Source organism: Phoxinus phoxinus, assembly GCF_949152265.1.
Source record: "Phoxinus phoxinus genome assembly, chromosome: 15".
In the NCBI taxonomy this organism is placed as follows: domain Eukaryota; kingdom Metazoa; phylum Chordata; class Actinopteri; order Cypriniformes; family Leuciscidae; genus Phoxinus; species Phoxinus phoxinus.
The window spans coordinates 6,940,063-6,956,426 of NC_136890.1; the positions used below are offsets into that span (position 1 = coordinate 6,940,063).

At 36.5% G+C, this 16,364-nt stretch overlaps 1 protein-coding gene across 12 annotated transcripts in view; it reads right to left on the bottom strand.

Moving 5' to 3' along the window:
• Positions 1–300: 300 nt before the first annotated feature.
• Positions 301–16,364, bottom strand: part of aak1a (AP2 associated kinase 1a) — a 67,685-nt gene continuing 51,621 nt past the window's right edge. For 10 of the 12 annotated variants that reach the window (XM_079637355.1, XM_079637350.1, XM_079637352.1 and 7 more), the window contains one exon: positions 301–3,040. In XM_079637355.1, coding sequence (XP_079493481.1) covers positions 2,247–3,040 — 794 coding nt within the window. In that variant the 3' untranslated portion in view covers positions 301–2,246. Of the gene's footprint in view, positions 3,041–9,766; positions 15,574–16,364 lie in introns of those variants that run through there. The other 2 variants (XM_079637347.1, XM_079637346.1) reach the window with 1 other exon arrangement.

The following is a 16,364-nucleotide window of genomic DNA, read 5'->3' on the forward strand; positions in this document are numbered from 1 at the left end:
TTACGACTCGGGGATGATTGTTCTGGGGATGAGAATTAGTCCTCAGAAGCCATGCCAGTAATTTTAGCGCACGCACGCACGCTGCATGTATATATATATATATATATATATATATATATATATATATATATATATATATATATATATATATATATACACAGTATATGTATAAATATACAGTACACTGACACGCACACAAACAGAAATATTTATAATATATATATAAATATAGTAAATTATAATATATTGTAATATTATAACAAAAATAAAGTGTATAATAAATCAATACAATGACACCTTTTAAACATTTCATTTATTACATAGAGATTCAACACCAGTGAGCGTTTTGTGTAGCTCAAGTGTTTCCAAAAGAGAAGTGACTCCAAATTCATTCAAGGCCACTAAGCAATCATGGCTGTTTCAACATTAGACATAAAAAATATGAACAATCCCCAGTCTCTCATATAAAACATTTCCACAAAGACCAACGTGGATACACACCTAAAATTCACCCCACATAATACAAACTACACCTTATAAGTCTTAGGATCATAGTGAAAAACTGTAAGATGCACCTGTGTATACTAACAACAGCCTTAATGCCTCGATTTACACATTTGCATTTACCTATGGGATGAAATGCTGAGGAGGCAAACGGAGGACAGGTGCATTGAAAGTCAAAAGTTGTGTTTCATGGGTTGGGACTGAAATTGAACATACTATATTGCATTTAATAAGAGATTGAGTGATAACAGCATCTTGGTACTCGAGCTGCCTGTGTTTAAACATAATAAAGGGAGTGCGCAGTGTTCGTTGATAGCAAGAAAACAAATATTACATTGAATAGTGACATTCAATTATAGTTGTGTGCAATATAATCCAGCATCAATTGGATTTAACATTCAGCTGTATAATATGAGCCCAACAGGAATGTGCTAAATGAAAAACATCACAAGATTGTATTAAATACTGCTCTTCCATAAACACGGTGCATGAGATCAGGTGTTGCTTATACAATATTTAGAGATTATGTCTGCTTGCTTTTTATTGGCTTTCATGCTAAACATGATTATTAGGGAAATAATTGGATCAACTCTAATTATGGGTTGAAATTATTTTTTAAAGATAATTCAACATGGATAATTAAAACAGTTATTGAAAAATAGATATTAGGCCTATATATTATTTCAAAATTGCAATACATTCAGGGTTTCACAGGCATATTTTCAAGTGAAAATTTGACAATTTGATGCTTTCCTTATTCAGTTGTGCAAATGTAACACGTATAGATATAATGATGAATCTGAAAGGTCACGTTTAAGACCATTAAGATGAAAACAACCATTGTAACATACATTATTTTTATGAAAATTAAGGATGTTTACAGGAACAAGACTGCAAATTAAATCTATAATGTATTATTTCAAATATTAAGTCAATTTGTACATGATAGTAGTATTGGATTTATGCCGATTTAAAACAAAACAAAAACGACAGTAAAAAAAATATAATTTGTGTATTATTTTAACATTACAGTAAAAAGAATTTAGATGGAAAATATTGTTCATGAAATTGATGTTACAATTCAAAAATATTAATGGTTCTTAAAACCTGGTGCTTGGTTTTCTTTTGCATTTGGGGTGAAATGTGAAATAGATATTTCTTCATGAAGGGAAAGAATAATTAAAAATGTAAAAGTATTTTCACAGCCCAAAGCAATGTCAGCTGATAACCTTTTGTGTGTGTTTTGAGAGACAAAATTAACTTATTAAATATGTTTTTTATGTAAAATCAATTGTTGGAACAGGATGTTTCCTGTTTTTTATTATGATGTGTGACTCTGCCAGATCTGAGCTATACAAAACTGCCTGGTATACCATGATAGTAGAAATGCCATCGGTAACCAGATGGAGAATAATACAAACATTTGATCATGGTGGAAATAATTCTTTAAGCTCATGCTCATAATAAAAACCAATTCAACATTTTTGCTAAGCAACACCCCAGTTCAGTTTTCTGTTGATGTGGTTAGATACACAGGACAGAAGTGAAGCTTTGACAGTATGAGAATGATCTGAGGTAGCAAAAGATGTCACAAATCAAACGTTTACCCAGAGATAGACAGCCAAAGGCCATAAATGTGCTTCATTCTTCAATATATTACACTCAGTATACAGCATTTTATTATGTTGAGCGCAAATCTTTTAGGGGGTGAAAGTACTGGTGTGGTTTCAGACGCTATTCTCTCAGTGTTTATCATGACGGCCTTTAAGGTGGAAGGGGGCCGAGACAAACGGGTCACCAGGAGCCACATCAGACGTCAGATTGTGATTATGCTCGCCGCTCGGTTTGTGTTCAGGCTCGGAGTTCACGGGTCCTTCATAGTGTCTGGAATACTTAGAAAGTGCCTGGGGTCGAAAGGGCAGAGGCGTCACTTGGCCGAGGATGCTCTCGTCAAGGGAAGAACCTGGATGGGGGTGTAAATATCCCGGCTGGGTCACTGGATTGGTGTAAACCTTTCCAGAAGTTTCCTTCTTCCTACCAAAGGGCGCCTGGAGGAAAATATCAGGCTGTTGAGGCTGAACCGGCGGACGAGCAAAAGGCGCATTGGAGAATACATCTCCATCGCTGTCACCGTCTTGTCCGATCAGAAATGGAGCTTTGGAGAAGACATCGACGCCTGGATCTGCACCTGGATGTTGGGCTTGGGACACCAGTGGTGGCGAGTGGTTCTGAGCGTGGACTGAAACCAGAGGGGACTGGTTTTCAACTGCTACCTCGGATTCGGAAGACATCTGGAGGTTTCTCGAAGATACAGGGCTTTGCTCATCATCGTCATCCGAGTCTTGAAGTAATGGTCTGGAGCCACTGCAGTCCAGACTTGGAGTTTCTTCGCCACTCACCTGTGACCGCCCCTCTTCTTTATCTTCATCGTCTTCATCACTGGAATGAAAAAAGTCCTCAACTGGGTCCTCAACGGGGTCCTCGACACCTTCCCCATCTAACAGCATTCCATATCCATCACTCTTCCTTCTGGCTTCTGCAAAACAGAAAACCGCAAAAAGAGAATTAATAGTTGGTGACATTTTCGCAAATACTCCACTGTATGAATTCAATAGCAGGAGAATCATTATGAACAATCAATGATTGTGACCAAAAAATATTTTGTAGTTCTATAGAACTACAGAATGAAAAACCAACCAGAATCCTCTATTGTTGCAGACTGTATCAGGACATTGACCACACTGTGCTTCCTCTACTGGACAGTTCACCCAAAAATGAAAATTCTGTACCATCTACTCACCCTCATGTCATTCCAAGCCCGTATGACTTTCTTACTCCCGCTCACCACAAAAAGAGGCATTTTTAATTCTGTACTGGTGATTTTTTTTTTTTTTTTTTTTATGAATCCGGACTGGAGAGTTCAAGTTTGAAAAAGGAGGCAAGTCTACTGAAGGCATACAGTCACTTTGTGTGAGCAACAGACTGTTTAAGCCAAGTTTAAGTTTAATTCCATGAAAATCTGGACATCCAACGTAGATTCCATTAGGACAACAAATGCATGAGAGAAGTAGAGATGTCAATCATTGTCTTGAATTAGATCTTTTCAATTGGCTGATGCAGTTCACAAAACCAGTCTGAATGATTCGTTCACAAGTCAGATTCTTGAGTTCATCTCATTGCCTCAAAGAACCAGTCAGAGCAATTCAAGAGTTAACAGCCCACTGAAGAGGAAGATTATTTTTTGTTCTTTTGGTCACAAAAAGCTATTATATTACTTTAGAAGACATTAAATCTAGCCATGAGTCATACAGGCTATTGATACTTTTATGATACTTTTGTGTTGTGACGCTTGAAGGTCCAGTCCCCATACATTGTAATTCAATAATAATAATAATAAAAACAGGATTTCTGTTTTTATTATTATTATTAAAGAAGAACATCAAACCGGTTTGAAACCACATGATGGCATGGTATGATGATAGAATTTGAATTTTTGGGTGAACCATCCCTCAAGACGAAGAGATCTGTGTGTTCAAAAGCGTTTAAGGGTTAGTGTCATTATTTACTCACCCCTGTGTCATTTCAAACACGTTCTTCTGCGAAACACAAAAGACTTTGAAGAATGTTGGTGACCAAACAGTTTTGGTGACCATTGACTTCCATTGAATGAACAAAAACAAGCAATGAGACATTTTTTCAAAATGTTCCACAGAAGACAAAAAGTCATACAGGTTTGAAAAAACATGAGTGAGTAAATGATAACAGATTAATTTTTATTTTTTTTATTTTTTTTGGAGAACAAATTAATAAAATGGGGGGGGGGGGGGGCATGATTTAGTAGCACTCCATTATACAAGATGGCTACACAATTAAGCAATAGAGTAATACAGGACACATAAAGCACATTCTACTACAGTATATCCACAGAAATACTATTGACCAACACCACAGGAAAAACCAAGAACAGTCAACGTCTAGAACAGCTACCACTGACAAACAGCAACCTTGTTTCCACAAACTGTCACTATTAGTCCTTCATTTGATCACATTTCCAAGAAATGCCAAGTCAGAACTTATAAGTTCATAAACGAAAAAACTAACAGGAAGAACTACTACTTTTTTAAAGGGCTGTCAAGATAACCGGCAGGTTTAGTGTGTGAGAAATATACACACATTGACAGCCCACATTTGTTTTTGAAAGGCGTGTTAGCAATAGACAAGAAGGGATAGTTCACCCAAAAATAACATTACTGTCATTAATTACTCGCCCTCATGTCGTTCATCTTCGGAACACAAATGAAGATATTTTTGATGACATCCGAGAGCTTTCTGACCCTCCATTGACAGCTACGCAACTACCACTTTCAAGGCCCAGAAAGGTAGTAAAGACATCGTTGAAATAGTCCTGTGACTACAGTGGTTCAACATTGACGGATAACTGTCGCCAAAATTGAACCTAGGCTCGTTTTGTTAATCTACCCAAGTCAAACTTTCTTGTAAAAGCATAATTAGAATGGAAACACCACTTTTAGTTTTTAGTATTTGCGTTTTAGCTCAAAATGCCTTTTGAATGAGAGTGCTAGGGGCACTTTATGATATCATCGAAATCGCTGTTTTTAAAACACTAATGCGGCTCGACACAACATGAAACTGTGCTGGAAGTATCACCAGCGGCTCTACACATGAACTTGAGCATTGACTACATTGTTTGTGTACACAAAGTTTACTAAAAAGAAAGGTTTTGTACAACTCACTTTATCAGTTAGTGTTTCCGGTAGCTGGACTTTTGTCAGTCAAAAGTAGTCGATCTCCAACATAACATGAGGAGAGTAAAGATGAAAAGCTTCTAAAGCTTGTTTCCATATAAATTCTAAGTGTTTAAGTTATCATGCTTTTCATTGGAATTACAAGTTCATGACATTTCCTCATATGGAGTTCATTACGTTGCATTCGGAGATCGACTACTTTTGACTGACAAAATTCCAGCTACCGGAAACACTAACTGATAAAGTGAGTCGTACAAAACCTTTCTTTTTAGTATCTTTGTGTACACAAACAATGTAGTCAATACTCAAGTTCATGTGTAGAGCTCCTGGTGATACTTCAAGCACAGTTTCATGTTGTGTCGAGCCATCTTAGTGTTTTAAAAAAAAGCAATGTTGATGCTACCATAGAAGTGCCCCCAGCACTCTGACTCCCCTTCAAAAGGCATTTTGTGGTAAAATAAAAATACGGCCAATCTTAAAAGTGGCGTTTCCATTCTAATTATGCTTTTATACAAAAGTTTGACTCGGGTAGATTAACAAAAGGTTCCTAGGTTTAATTTTGGCGACAATTACCCTTTAATGTTATGAAGTGACGAGAAAACTTTGTACTCAATTTCTTCTCTTCCATGTCATTCTCTGACGCTGTTGACATTGTAGACACAGTGCAGCTCTTCTGGGTTCTATTTCAGAATGCCGGCTCAGTATTGGCCGGATCCTGTGTCAATACCAAATGCATGCATCATGGTGCTCACGTGAACAGTGTCAGAGACTTGCATGGAAGAGAAAAAATGGTTGAATAAAGTCGTTATTTTTGTTTGCGCACAAAAAGTATTTGCGTCGCTTCATAAAATTAAGGTTGAACCACTGTAGTCACATGGACTATTTCAACGATGTCTTTCCTGCATTTCTGGGCCTTGAAAGTGGCAATGCCTAAACAAAGGGAGTCAGAAAACTCTCGGATTTTATAAAAAAATATATTTAGGGTGAGTAATTTTAAGTAAGTTTCAGAGTTTTGGGGTGAATTAACCCTTCACTCACCAGTGCTGAAGTTATAAAATGAATAAACAAAATTCCATTATTGAGAGCGATGGAAACAAGTAGGTTACAAAAAACACAATGACTGAACTGAGATCAGGGCAGAGACATGATGTAAGTCTTACCTTCAGGATGAAGTAAATGGTTGGCATTAAACTCAGGATTAATACAGCAGTGCACACTAAGATTTAGTTAAAATATTAGTGCTTACATCCTAACACACTGCAGAGGTATTGACAGTGTTTACTATCTGTGTAAAATGTGTATATATATAAACTATGTATTGATGAGGTGGGATGCGAAATATATATGAGAAATGCCACTAAACATAAAGCTTAAACACCTGTGCAGAGATCTGTATTGATTTGACAAAGATGAACGTACAAAATGCAGCACAAACTCTAAAAGGTGGCCTTAAAGGGCTTGTATGACCAATATAAAAAATTATGTCATCATTTACTCATCCTCATGTTGTTCTAAATCTGTATGACTAACTTTTTTCTATGGAAAATAAAAATTATTTTTGTCCATACAAAGGAAGTCAATGGTCCCCAAAACGGTTCGGTTACCAAGATTCTTCAAATTTCCAGATTTAGTGTTTCACAGAAGAATGAATGTCATACAAGTTTGAATGGCATGAGGGTGAGTAAACAATGAAAACTTTTGTAAATTTAAAAATATTTTAAAAGAGAACCTTTTGCAGAGAATTTAAAATAGCCTTTTGTATCCATTGATAATAATAATAATAATTGGCATCAAGTTGGCATGCGCATGTAAGCTAATTGTCAATCCCTCACTGAGCAATGGCTACATTTAATAGGACAGAAATAAAGAAATAAGGACAAAGTGCCCGAGGATTCATTTAAATGGCAACATGGGCACATTCATCAGTTCAAAAGGTGCAGAACAGGAATGACCCATGTAGTGTTAAGAGTGTGTGGTCATATATCACACAAAACTTTTAACTCTCTCTTTTCCACACAGAAACTTTTAACTCTCTCTTTTCCAGCAATTTAGACACAGTTGCTCCTTTCCGCTTAAAGAAGATTAAAGAAAATAGTCCAATGCCATGGTACAACGAGCACACTCAGGCCCTTAAGAGAGCAGCAAGAAAAATGGAACGCAACTGGAAGAAAACAAAACTAGAGGTATTTAGCATTTCATGGAAAGAGAGCACAATTGTATACAGAGGCATTAAAAGCTGCTAGATCTGCTTATTTTTCAACCCTGTTAGAAGAAAATAAACAAAACCCTAGGTATTTATTTGAAACAGTGGCTAAACTAACAAAAAATAAAGCGTCAAGCCGTTTCCAAGTGGCAGAGCAGTAATGACTTTATGAACTTCTTTACTTACAAGATTGATAATATTAGGGAGAAAATTATAACAATGCAATCATCTACTACAGTATCGCATCAGGGAGTGCATTGTAGTCTCCCTGGTGAAAAATTCAATTCATCCATTGCTACAGGAGAGGAAGAATTTTCTAAACTCGTTAAATCATCTAAATCGACAACATGTATGTTAGAACCTATACCGACTAAGCTACTGAAAGAGATGCTTCCAGAGGTCATAGATCCTGTTCTTAATATCATTAATTCATCTTTGTCATTAGGATATGTAACAAAAACTTTTAAGCTTGCTATGATTAAACCGCAACTTGATCCTACAGAATTAGTCAATTACAGGCCCATCTCGAATCTACCTTTTCTATCAAAGATACTAGAAAAGGCAGTATCTTCACAACTATGTACCTTTTTAGCAAGAAATGATATCTGCGAGGATTTTCAGTCAGGATTTAGACCGTACCATAGTACTGACAGCTCTCATTAGAGTCACAAATGATTTGCTCTTATCATCCGATCGTGGTTGTATCTCTCTATTAGTGTTACTCGATCTTAGTGCTGCATTTGCCACTATCGACCACAACATTCTTTTAAATAGACTCGAAATTTATGTTGGCATTAGTGGAATTGCACAAGCATGGTTTAAATCATACTTATCTGACCATTATCAGTTAGTAGCAGTAAATGAAGAGATGTCTTATCGATCAAAAGTTCAGTATGGAGTACCACAAGGCTCAGTACTAGGACCGTTGCTATTCACTGCATTGGCTCCCCATTAAACATCATATACATTTTAAAATATTGCTGATTACTTACAAAGCACTAAATGGTTTAGCTCCCCAGTACTTAGCGCATTATAGTCCTTCACGTCTATTGCGATCTCAAAATTCCAGCCATTTGATAATACCTAGATTATCAAACTCGACTGCTGGCGGTAGATCCTTTTCCTATTTAGCACCAAAACTTTGGAACAGTCTTCCTACCATTGTCTGGGAAGCAGACACGATCTGTCAGTTCAAATCTTGACTAAAATCTCATCTCTTTGGCCTAGCATTCACATAACACATTATAGACTTCTATAATTCAATGTTAGGCTGCATAGTTTAGATCAGCCGGAACCCGGGAACCATAAATCCTGATGTACTTGGTACATTATGATAAGGATGGTGGCCGCTAATATTAGTCTCTCTGTTTATCTCGAGGTTTACCGCAGTCCGGATCCAGGCCTTATCCAGATCTGATGAAGAACCTGCACCTGGACACGACGACAACGCAGTCCTGAAGTGTAAACTAGTCTCTTCCATATGGAGGACCTGCGCCTGGACCCATCCCAACGCATCCTGAAGTGCCAGCCTCATCAGCCCTGTGAAGGCCTCATCAACACGACAGCCATCAGCAATGATCCTCAACAACTCGTCTCCATAACGGCGTGATCACTTCTACTTCCAACCAGATGGAAATGGATAAATACTCTAAATGTTCTGATCCAATCTGATTTGTAATGCTGCCCGAATCATATTCATACACTGTTCGTTTGTAGGCCAGAGGAGAACTAGTCCTCCGACTGAGCCTGGATTCTCCCAAGTTTTTTTTTCTCCATTCTGTCTCCTGAAGGAGTTTTGGTTCCTTGCCACTGTTGCCTTGGCTTTGGCTTGCTTGGTTGGAGACATTTAATATTCAACAATAATATTGACCTGCCTTACTTAAGGTGGACAATGACGCAATTTTCTTCTAGAAACAAACTTTGTCGTATTATTTTCATGTTATCACTGTGAAGCTGCTTTGACATAATCTTTATTGTAAAAAGCGCTATATAAATAAAGGTGACTTGACAAAACAACAATTAAATCTGGCCAGGAAAAAAAAAAAAGAGTGAAAGATAAGTGATAAAATGTATGATCATTAATTGAATTAACTCAGAATGAAGCTAATTAACAAAGCCCAGCGAGGGATAGATACTTGTGCGTGATCAAAATAAATCATTATTTCATCAGTCTCCTCTAAACTGCCATCATGTAATTCGTCCAAGCCATAATGCAGGAGTCCATTAATGCAGAACCTGATTTCACCAAGTACAACATGTTTCTGATCTCCATTAACAAAGACTAAGACACAACTATCTGTTCCCATTGACACTTTTATTTAATAACCTCCTTTTCAGAATTTCCATTGTTGCATAAAAACAGAAGGAATAGGGCGCTCGATAACATGAGGAAAAAAGGATAACACGATGGCATTCCAGTATAGATAAGACTTTTTTGTTGTTATCATTATTTTCTCCTGACATGGGCTGTGATACACGCTACAACACAACAAAGACTTCAACGTCAGACTACTTAGCCACACCGCTAGGTGCACATCTAAGATCTAATATGAGCACTACAGTCAGATTGCATAGGTCAGCCACATTAAAACAAGCAAAGGGAGGAAAAAGAAACGAGAAACTAAACCTTCACATAAACATAATATTGTCAACACACTCTCATGGTAATTTGTGACCATTTTACCTTTCGGTTAAATCGAAAGAATTCATACCATCTCATTCGTAGGCTTTTGTACGATATGCTTACGTCCCAATGATGATTAGGTTTAATTTTTCTAAAAATCACACGTTTCCAAATGAATCTCACCGTACAAATTCACACGAAACCGCCACCTCGTAACATAGTTACATATTCTCATGAGATCAGGTTGAATTTTACACAACAATGTTCTACCGATGCAACATTTGCACAAGCTTTGGACAAAACAATCACTCAAAATAAAACAATGCTCTTGGCATTTAACAAAAAACACTGAAGTACACTATAATGTTTACATCTCAAAAGAAATAATAGTGTATTGTTACTGCTTCCGCACATCTAATTATGAAAATTCAAACATCATACATATACATACAGACAAGGTTTCTTACATTGAGCTCTGTTTAACGTTTGATATGTGTCGGTAAAATGTGTCTTTGTGGAGATTCGCCAAGAGTCGGTGTCGGCATGTCTGATACGTGCTGCCTGCACACTGATGTGACGTCAGCTTTAGGATAGTGATAGATCGATATATAGGCCAATATTTGACCATTCCGAGATATTGACATTTGCTGAAAAGTTAACTTGAAGGATAAGAAGCTATTTCTGTTGGCAACTTTTTAGTGAATTTTGAGTGCATCTGGAGGTAAATAAGTGTTTATTTAATTTCAGTAATTAAGTCTCAATTTGTATTACTATCAGCGTTATATCACTCTAAAAAATAAAGCTTCCAAAAGTGGGTTTGTGACGCCATGGAAGAACAATTTAGGATTCCCTAAAGAACTCTTCATTGAGCCAACCTAAAATTGGTGTGAAGAACTCTTTAAGGGTGTGTTCACACTTGTAGTTTAGTTCCCTTGGTTCGTTTGGTCCGGACCAAAAAAACCCCCACATTTTTTTAGTCCTGGTCTGCTTAGCGTTCACATTGGCATTTGAACACTGAACCTAAAAATACCGAATCTAAAGGCATAGGGATATGCTCACTACCTGATTGGTCGGCTTTAATGGCATATAGTTCGCGACGGAACTTACCAAACATCCAAAACAATGCTATGTGCTGGGCTAAATGTGCTCTCGTTGTATGTGCGTAGCCTACATATGATGGTATTTTGACCAGCTGAGAACTCGTGAAGAGCTTATATGTGTAAAGGAGTCAAAAACAGCGGCAGGAATCCCTCCGTCACATAAACAAACGAAGATCTGCTGCAGTTCTGACGCCTGTACCGAACTGTAATGGGCAACATCGTGGCTGTGACGAGAAAAAACAGGTATGCTTGGGGATTCTGTCCTTTTTAGGGTCGCTTCTTGTGACATCATGTCCTGTTTTTGGTTAATTTACATGTCTATGTTACGTGTTGCGTTCATATTTCATTCGAACTGCACCAGAATTCTTCTAGGAAGCGGATCGAGAACCATCTTTTCAGCAGTCTCGGCCCACTTGTTTGGTGTCATCAGGGTTCAGATGGCAGCGTTCACACTTATTCAAATGAACCGCACTAAAAGAGCAATCGCACCAGGGTTCGTTTTAATCCAACCAAACATACCAAGTGTGAACCCACCCTAAAAGCATCCGGATGTAACTGGATGAAACGTGTGTTTTACTTGAATCTCTCATTTCTGGTAAATGTCACATGGCAGACGAAACCTCAGGAGGAGCAGACCGTCATAGGCTCAGTCCAAACACATTTACTCAGTTAACTTAGAAAATAAACACATCTGTCTCATTGAAATTTAAGAGATTAAGATTCAAAATAGAGGTTATTTGAGAAGGTAATGGATAAAAATAAAAAGCTGCCCACAGGCACAGCTCATGAGGTTTTGGAACAGCTTATATTTACATTTATCAGCTTGATGGATGAAATGTTGCTGAACACTGAGTTTCTTCAGAACCACAGAACTCTGATAGTCGCTATGTTCAAGTTTATCCGAAACAGGCAAAATGTGACAAAAGAGAATCCAGCTGACAGAAAAGCTCATTTTACAACTTTGTGCTCTAATATACAGATAAATAATCTTTATCTTATAATATTTATCTTGAGAATAATACAGTTTTTACATTCATCCTATACCATCAAGGCCTAATTTACCCTTATGCATGTTTCCTTTTCATTTATCCTTTATGTGTCTTTAAAGGGGACAATGCATAACTGGATCGAAACTCTAAATATTAAAGTTACACTATAGGGGTAGTACAGGGCATAAGAAGTGTCAGATATAGCAAAAAGCAAAGAAAAAGAAGCATGGAGTATGAATGAACAAGAGAGACAAAAATGAAGGAGATGAGACAGAATGACAGAATAAATAAACGATGGGATCAAAGAACATCACAGAGGAATGAAATCCAAGATGATTAATACTCTGACAGATTATAATAACCGCAAAGGGAAACGCCTCTGTTATAAATAAGACGAGCGTTCATTTACAGCATCTGTGATGTTGATCTATCTAGACCTTTGCAGGATAATCTAAATCTAATGTAAACACGGAAGGGAAACTTTAAATGCAACTTCTAAGGGCCAAAACATACTCTGCAGAAGTATTTGAATGCTCACAGTTCTAGCTACCTAAGCTCCAGTTTTAATGGCACAGATATTTTAAAGGTAACTATCACCTTTTGAGGACTATAGTTTGTTTCCACCTGAACACTTGCAATGTTAGACTTCTAACATGTTAGGCATTGCTAGCATGTTGTTAGCATGTTTAGACTACCATTCAAAAGTTGGGGTCAGAATGAATGTTTTTTAAATAAATTAACACTTTCATTCAGTAAGGATCAATTTACTTGATCAAAAGTGTCAGTAAAGATTTCCCTTTTAAATAAATGCTGTTCTCTGAAGTTTCTATTTATCAAAGAATCCTGAAAACATATATCATGGTTTCCACAAAATCAATAGTTGGATTTCATACTAGTAATTCTTATTTTATATGTAACTTTACAATAAGGTCAAATTCATTAACATTAGTTAATGTATTAATTAACATGTAATTTGTTACAGTATTTGTTATTCTTTGTTGATGTTAGATAATAAAAATATAGTCGTTCATTGTTTGTTCATGTTAGTTCACACTGCATTAACTAATGTAAACAAACACAACTTTAAATTTTAATTATGTATTAGTAAATGGTAAAGTAAACATGAACTAAGATTAATAAATGTTGTGGAAGTATTGTTCAGTAGTTCATGTTAACTAGTTCATGTTAACTAAAGTAGTTAACTAATGAAACTTTATTGTAAAGTGTTACTAATAAAACTTAAAAATATTCTATGTATAACACTAGTTTAGCTGGAATACATAATTTGACATTTCAAAGATTTTTTTTATAAACTAAATTAATGTAATTTGGAGGTTAATATGTTAATAACACAGTAACTTTAAAAACATTTAAATCTTTACACATTCACATGTTGCTAAATACGGTACAATATGGTTTTAGTTGAAGTTGCAGCAAGTCAAAGCTGACCTGTGAATGCAAAGGCGTATGTTGATTTTGAATGGTTTTAAACAAAAATATTGCATTGCTAGCGTGTTGTAGCTGGTTGTTAGAGTGTATAGAGTGGTCAAGCATTCATGTCTATGTTTGTATACTTCTGTAGAGTATGCTTCTGCCCGTAATGGCTCAATTTCTTAAAATTTGCTTTAGTCCTTGCATTAGTTTAGTCTATTTCTGCAACATCATCCTTTTGAGATGCTAAACCCTAAACCCTTACTTGCTCTCTTTCTTTTGTATTGTCTGTCTGCCACTGTATAACCAGCATAAAACGTTACATACTAAAACTGAATCAAACTGGAAAAGGCATTATATGCTCCAATGCCTAGAATCATTGGGCTGAGCACATGAATAACCAGAGGAATCAAAATGTCCCTGTTGCTGTTTTGCATTATTCAACCGTTCACATTATTCTAAAGATAAATGATTGTTTTTATAATTCTTTAATAAAATGTAAACTTTTCTCTGGATCGTCACAGTCGGGCGGAAACCATGTATCTCCATATTTAGTAATTTTTATCCTAAATTACATCTATCTGTCGGTTTTGCAAATATTTATCTAATGTACAGTATTAAAAAGAGCCTGTGACTAAACCTCTTAACACATTGGATCCTCAAACTCATAACTCCATCCGCACACATTTTGGACCATCTCTGCTTATTTGCAATGCAAGGGTAAATAAAGAGAAAAAAAAAATGGTTGTTTGCTTTGAATAAGTACAGCATTTTATATATGCATAAAGGCAAATAATTCATGCATTTGAGAATCGGAGAAGAGTGTCTTAGCCTAGTATTTGTCATCGAGTCATAGCCAGTACTGTATAAAATAGCTTGTGTTTAGCACTTTATGTTATAACATGAGATTTTGGCCACATGACTACAGTAAACCCACATAGCTACAGTAAACTTTATGTAAACACAGTGAGTTATGTTTTAAGTGAACGTAAACAGTTGTGGAAGAAAACCCATGTGTACCAGTATAATAGATACGTGCGTTAGTGACAGCAGCCTAATGTATCATCTGCCATATTATGAGATAACATTAAAAATATCTATATGGCAGTTTTTTCCCCATGCTGAGTGGCTATTAACTTTGGAAAGCCACAATGGCTGGTGAGCAAAAAAGTAAATGTCACTGAACATAACACATGCATGTGTCTGACCATATATAACGCTACAATATATATCATTTAAAAAAGTGTTTTTTTGCCTTTTTTTTAAAAAAGTGCCGTTTTTTTGGGAAAAAGATGAATAAGAGGTTTCCGCCCGACAGCAACGAAAATCTAGAGGTGCTTGATCAGACGAACATCCTCATTCACAATACTAGGTACTAGGGTGTTGTCGATGGTTTCCAGACTGTCAAAGTGTTTGTGTTTGACTGTCATTGTGAGTCCATTTGTCAAGTTACTAAGTTTTAGGGTTTCCTGGGTGGTTGCTAGGAAGTTGGCAAGCTAACGTTTAACAAGCCAATCAAATCCCAAGGAATTAATTCAAATTATGTCACAAGGAAATTTCATGATGTCTTTAAAGAACCATATCCAAATAGTATTAAAAAAAAAAGTAAACATAATGATACAATTTTGACTTTTGGTTTGTTAAAGAAAAGAAGCATAAAATCAATGATAGAGTCATGAGAATGTTTATGGATCAGCAGAAGAGAGATAAGAGCAAATGTGAAAAGAATGTGAAAGGAAAATGTGCACAAGGTTTATGGGATTTCTTAAGGTTGAGGTTTCTAAACTCTCGCTATATTTTTTAAGAATTGCACGCTGCCCTCTCCCTCTCTCTCTATTCATCTGCCTCTCTTTCTGTTTCCTCTATAAGTCGATGAGTTGGTCCACCAGCAGAAGAGAGCGTGCCAGCGAGGGCAGACTGGTCTCAGAACTGCCACTGTTGCTGCGAGAATGACCACCTAGAACATGCCGGAAAGAGGAAAAGAGAAAGAGTGAAGAGAGAGGGAGGGAGAGAGAGAGAGAGAGAGAGAGAGAGAGAGAGGGGGGGGGGGGGGTGAGGGATGAGAAGTGTGAGAAAGAATGAGGATGAAAAGAAGATAAGACGTTGACGGAGGGTGAGTGAAGAATGAGTGGTGAGAAAAGAAAGGAGGAAAGAGAAAAAGCAAAAACCAGATGAATAGCAGGAAAGAGAAAGCATAAAACGCTAAAAGATAACAGATCGGAATCGAAGTGAAATATTATAAAGAGGATGGCTAGAAAGTAAAACAAAACCCCAAAAAGCCTAGATGCTTTATGTTTATGGTCCCCTTTCTGACATTCTACTAACTATAAGTAACGTTGCACCTGCATGTCAACTAACTCTCAGTAGAGTATTAGTAGACCGTCTGCTTAATATCTGCTAACACTTTATTTTGATGCTCAACAGACATTCTACTGAATATAAGTAACATTGCAAGTGCATGTCCACTAATTCTAACCCGAACCTAACAATGTACTAATACTCTACTAACTCTCTAATGAGAGTTAGTTGACATGTATGTAGTTGCAACGTTGCTTATAGTCAGCAGAATGTCTAAAGGGGACCATCAAAATAAAGAGAAACCAAAGTTTAAAGTCTTGAGAATTACAGTATGTTTTGCTGTAATGCTACTTTATGGTAATGATTTACATTTTAGACTTAATATATTATTTATATTGGACATGACAACCACATACTTGAATATCATAAAAGCCATGTCCAATTTCAACA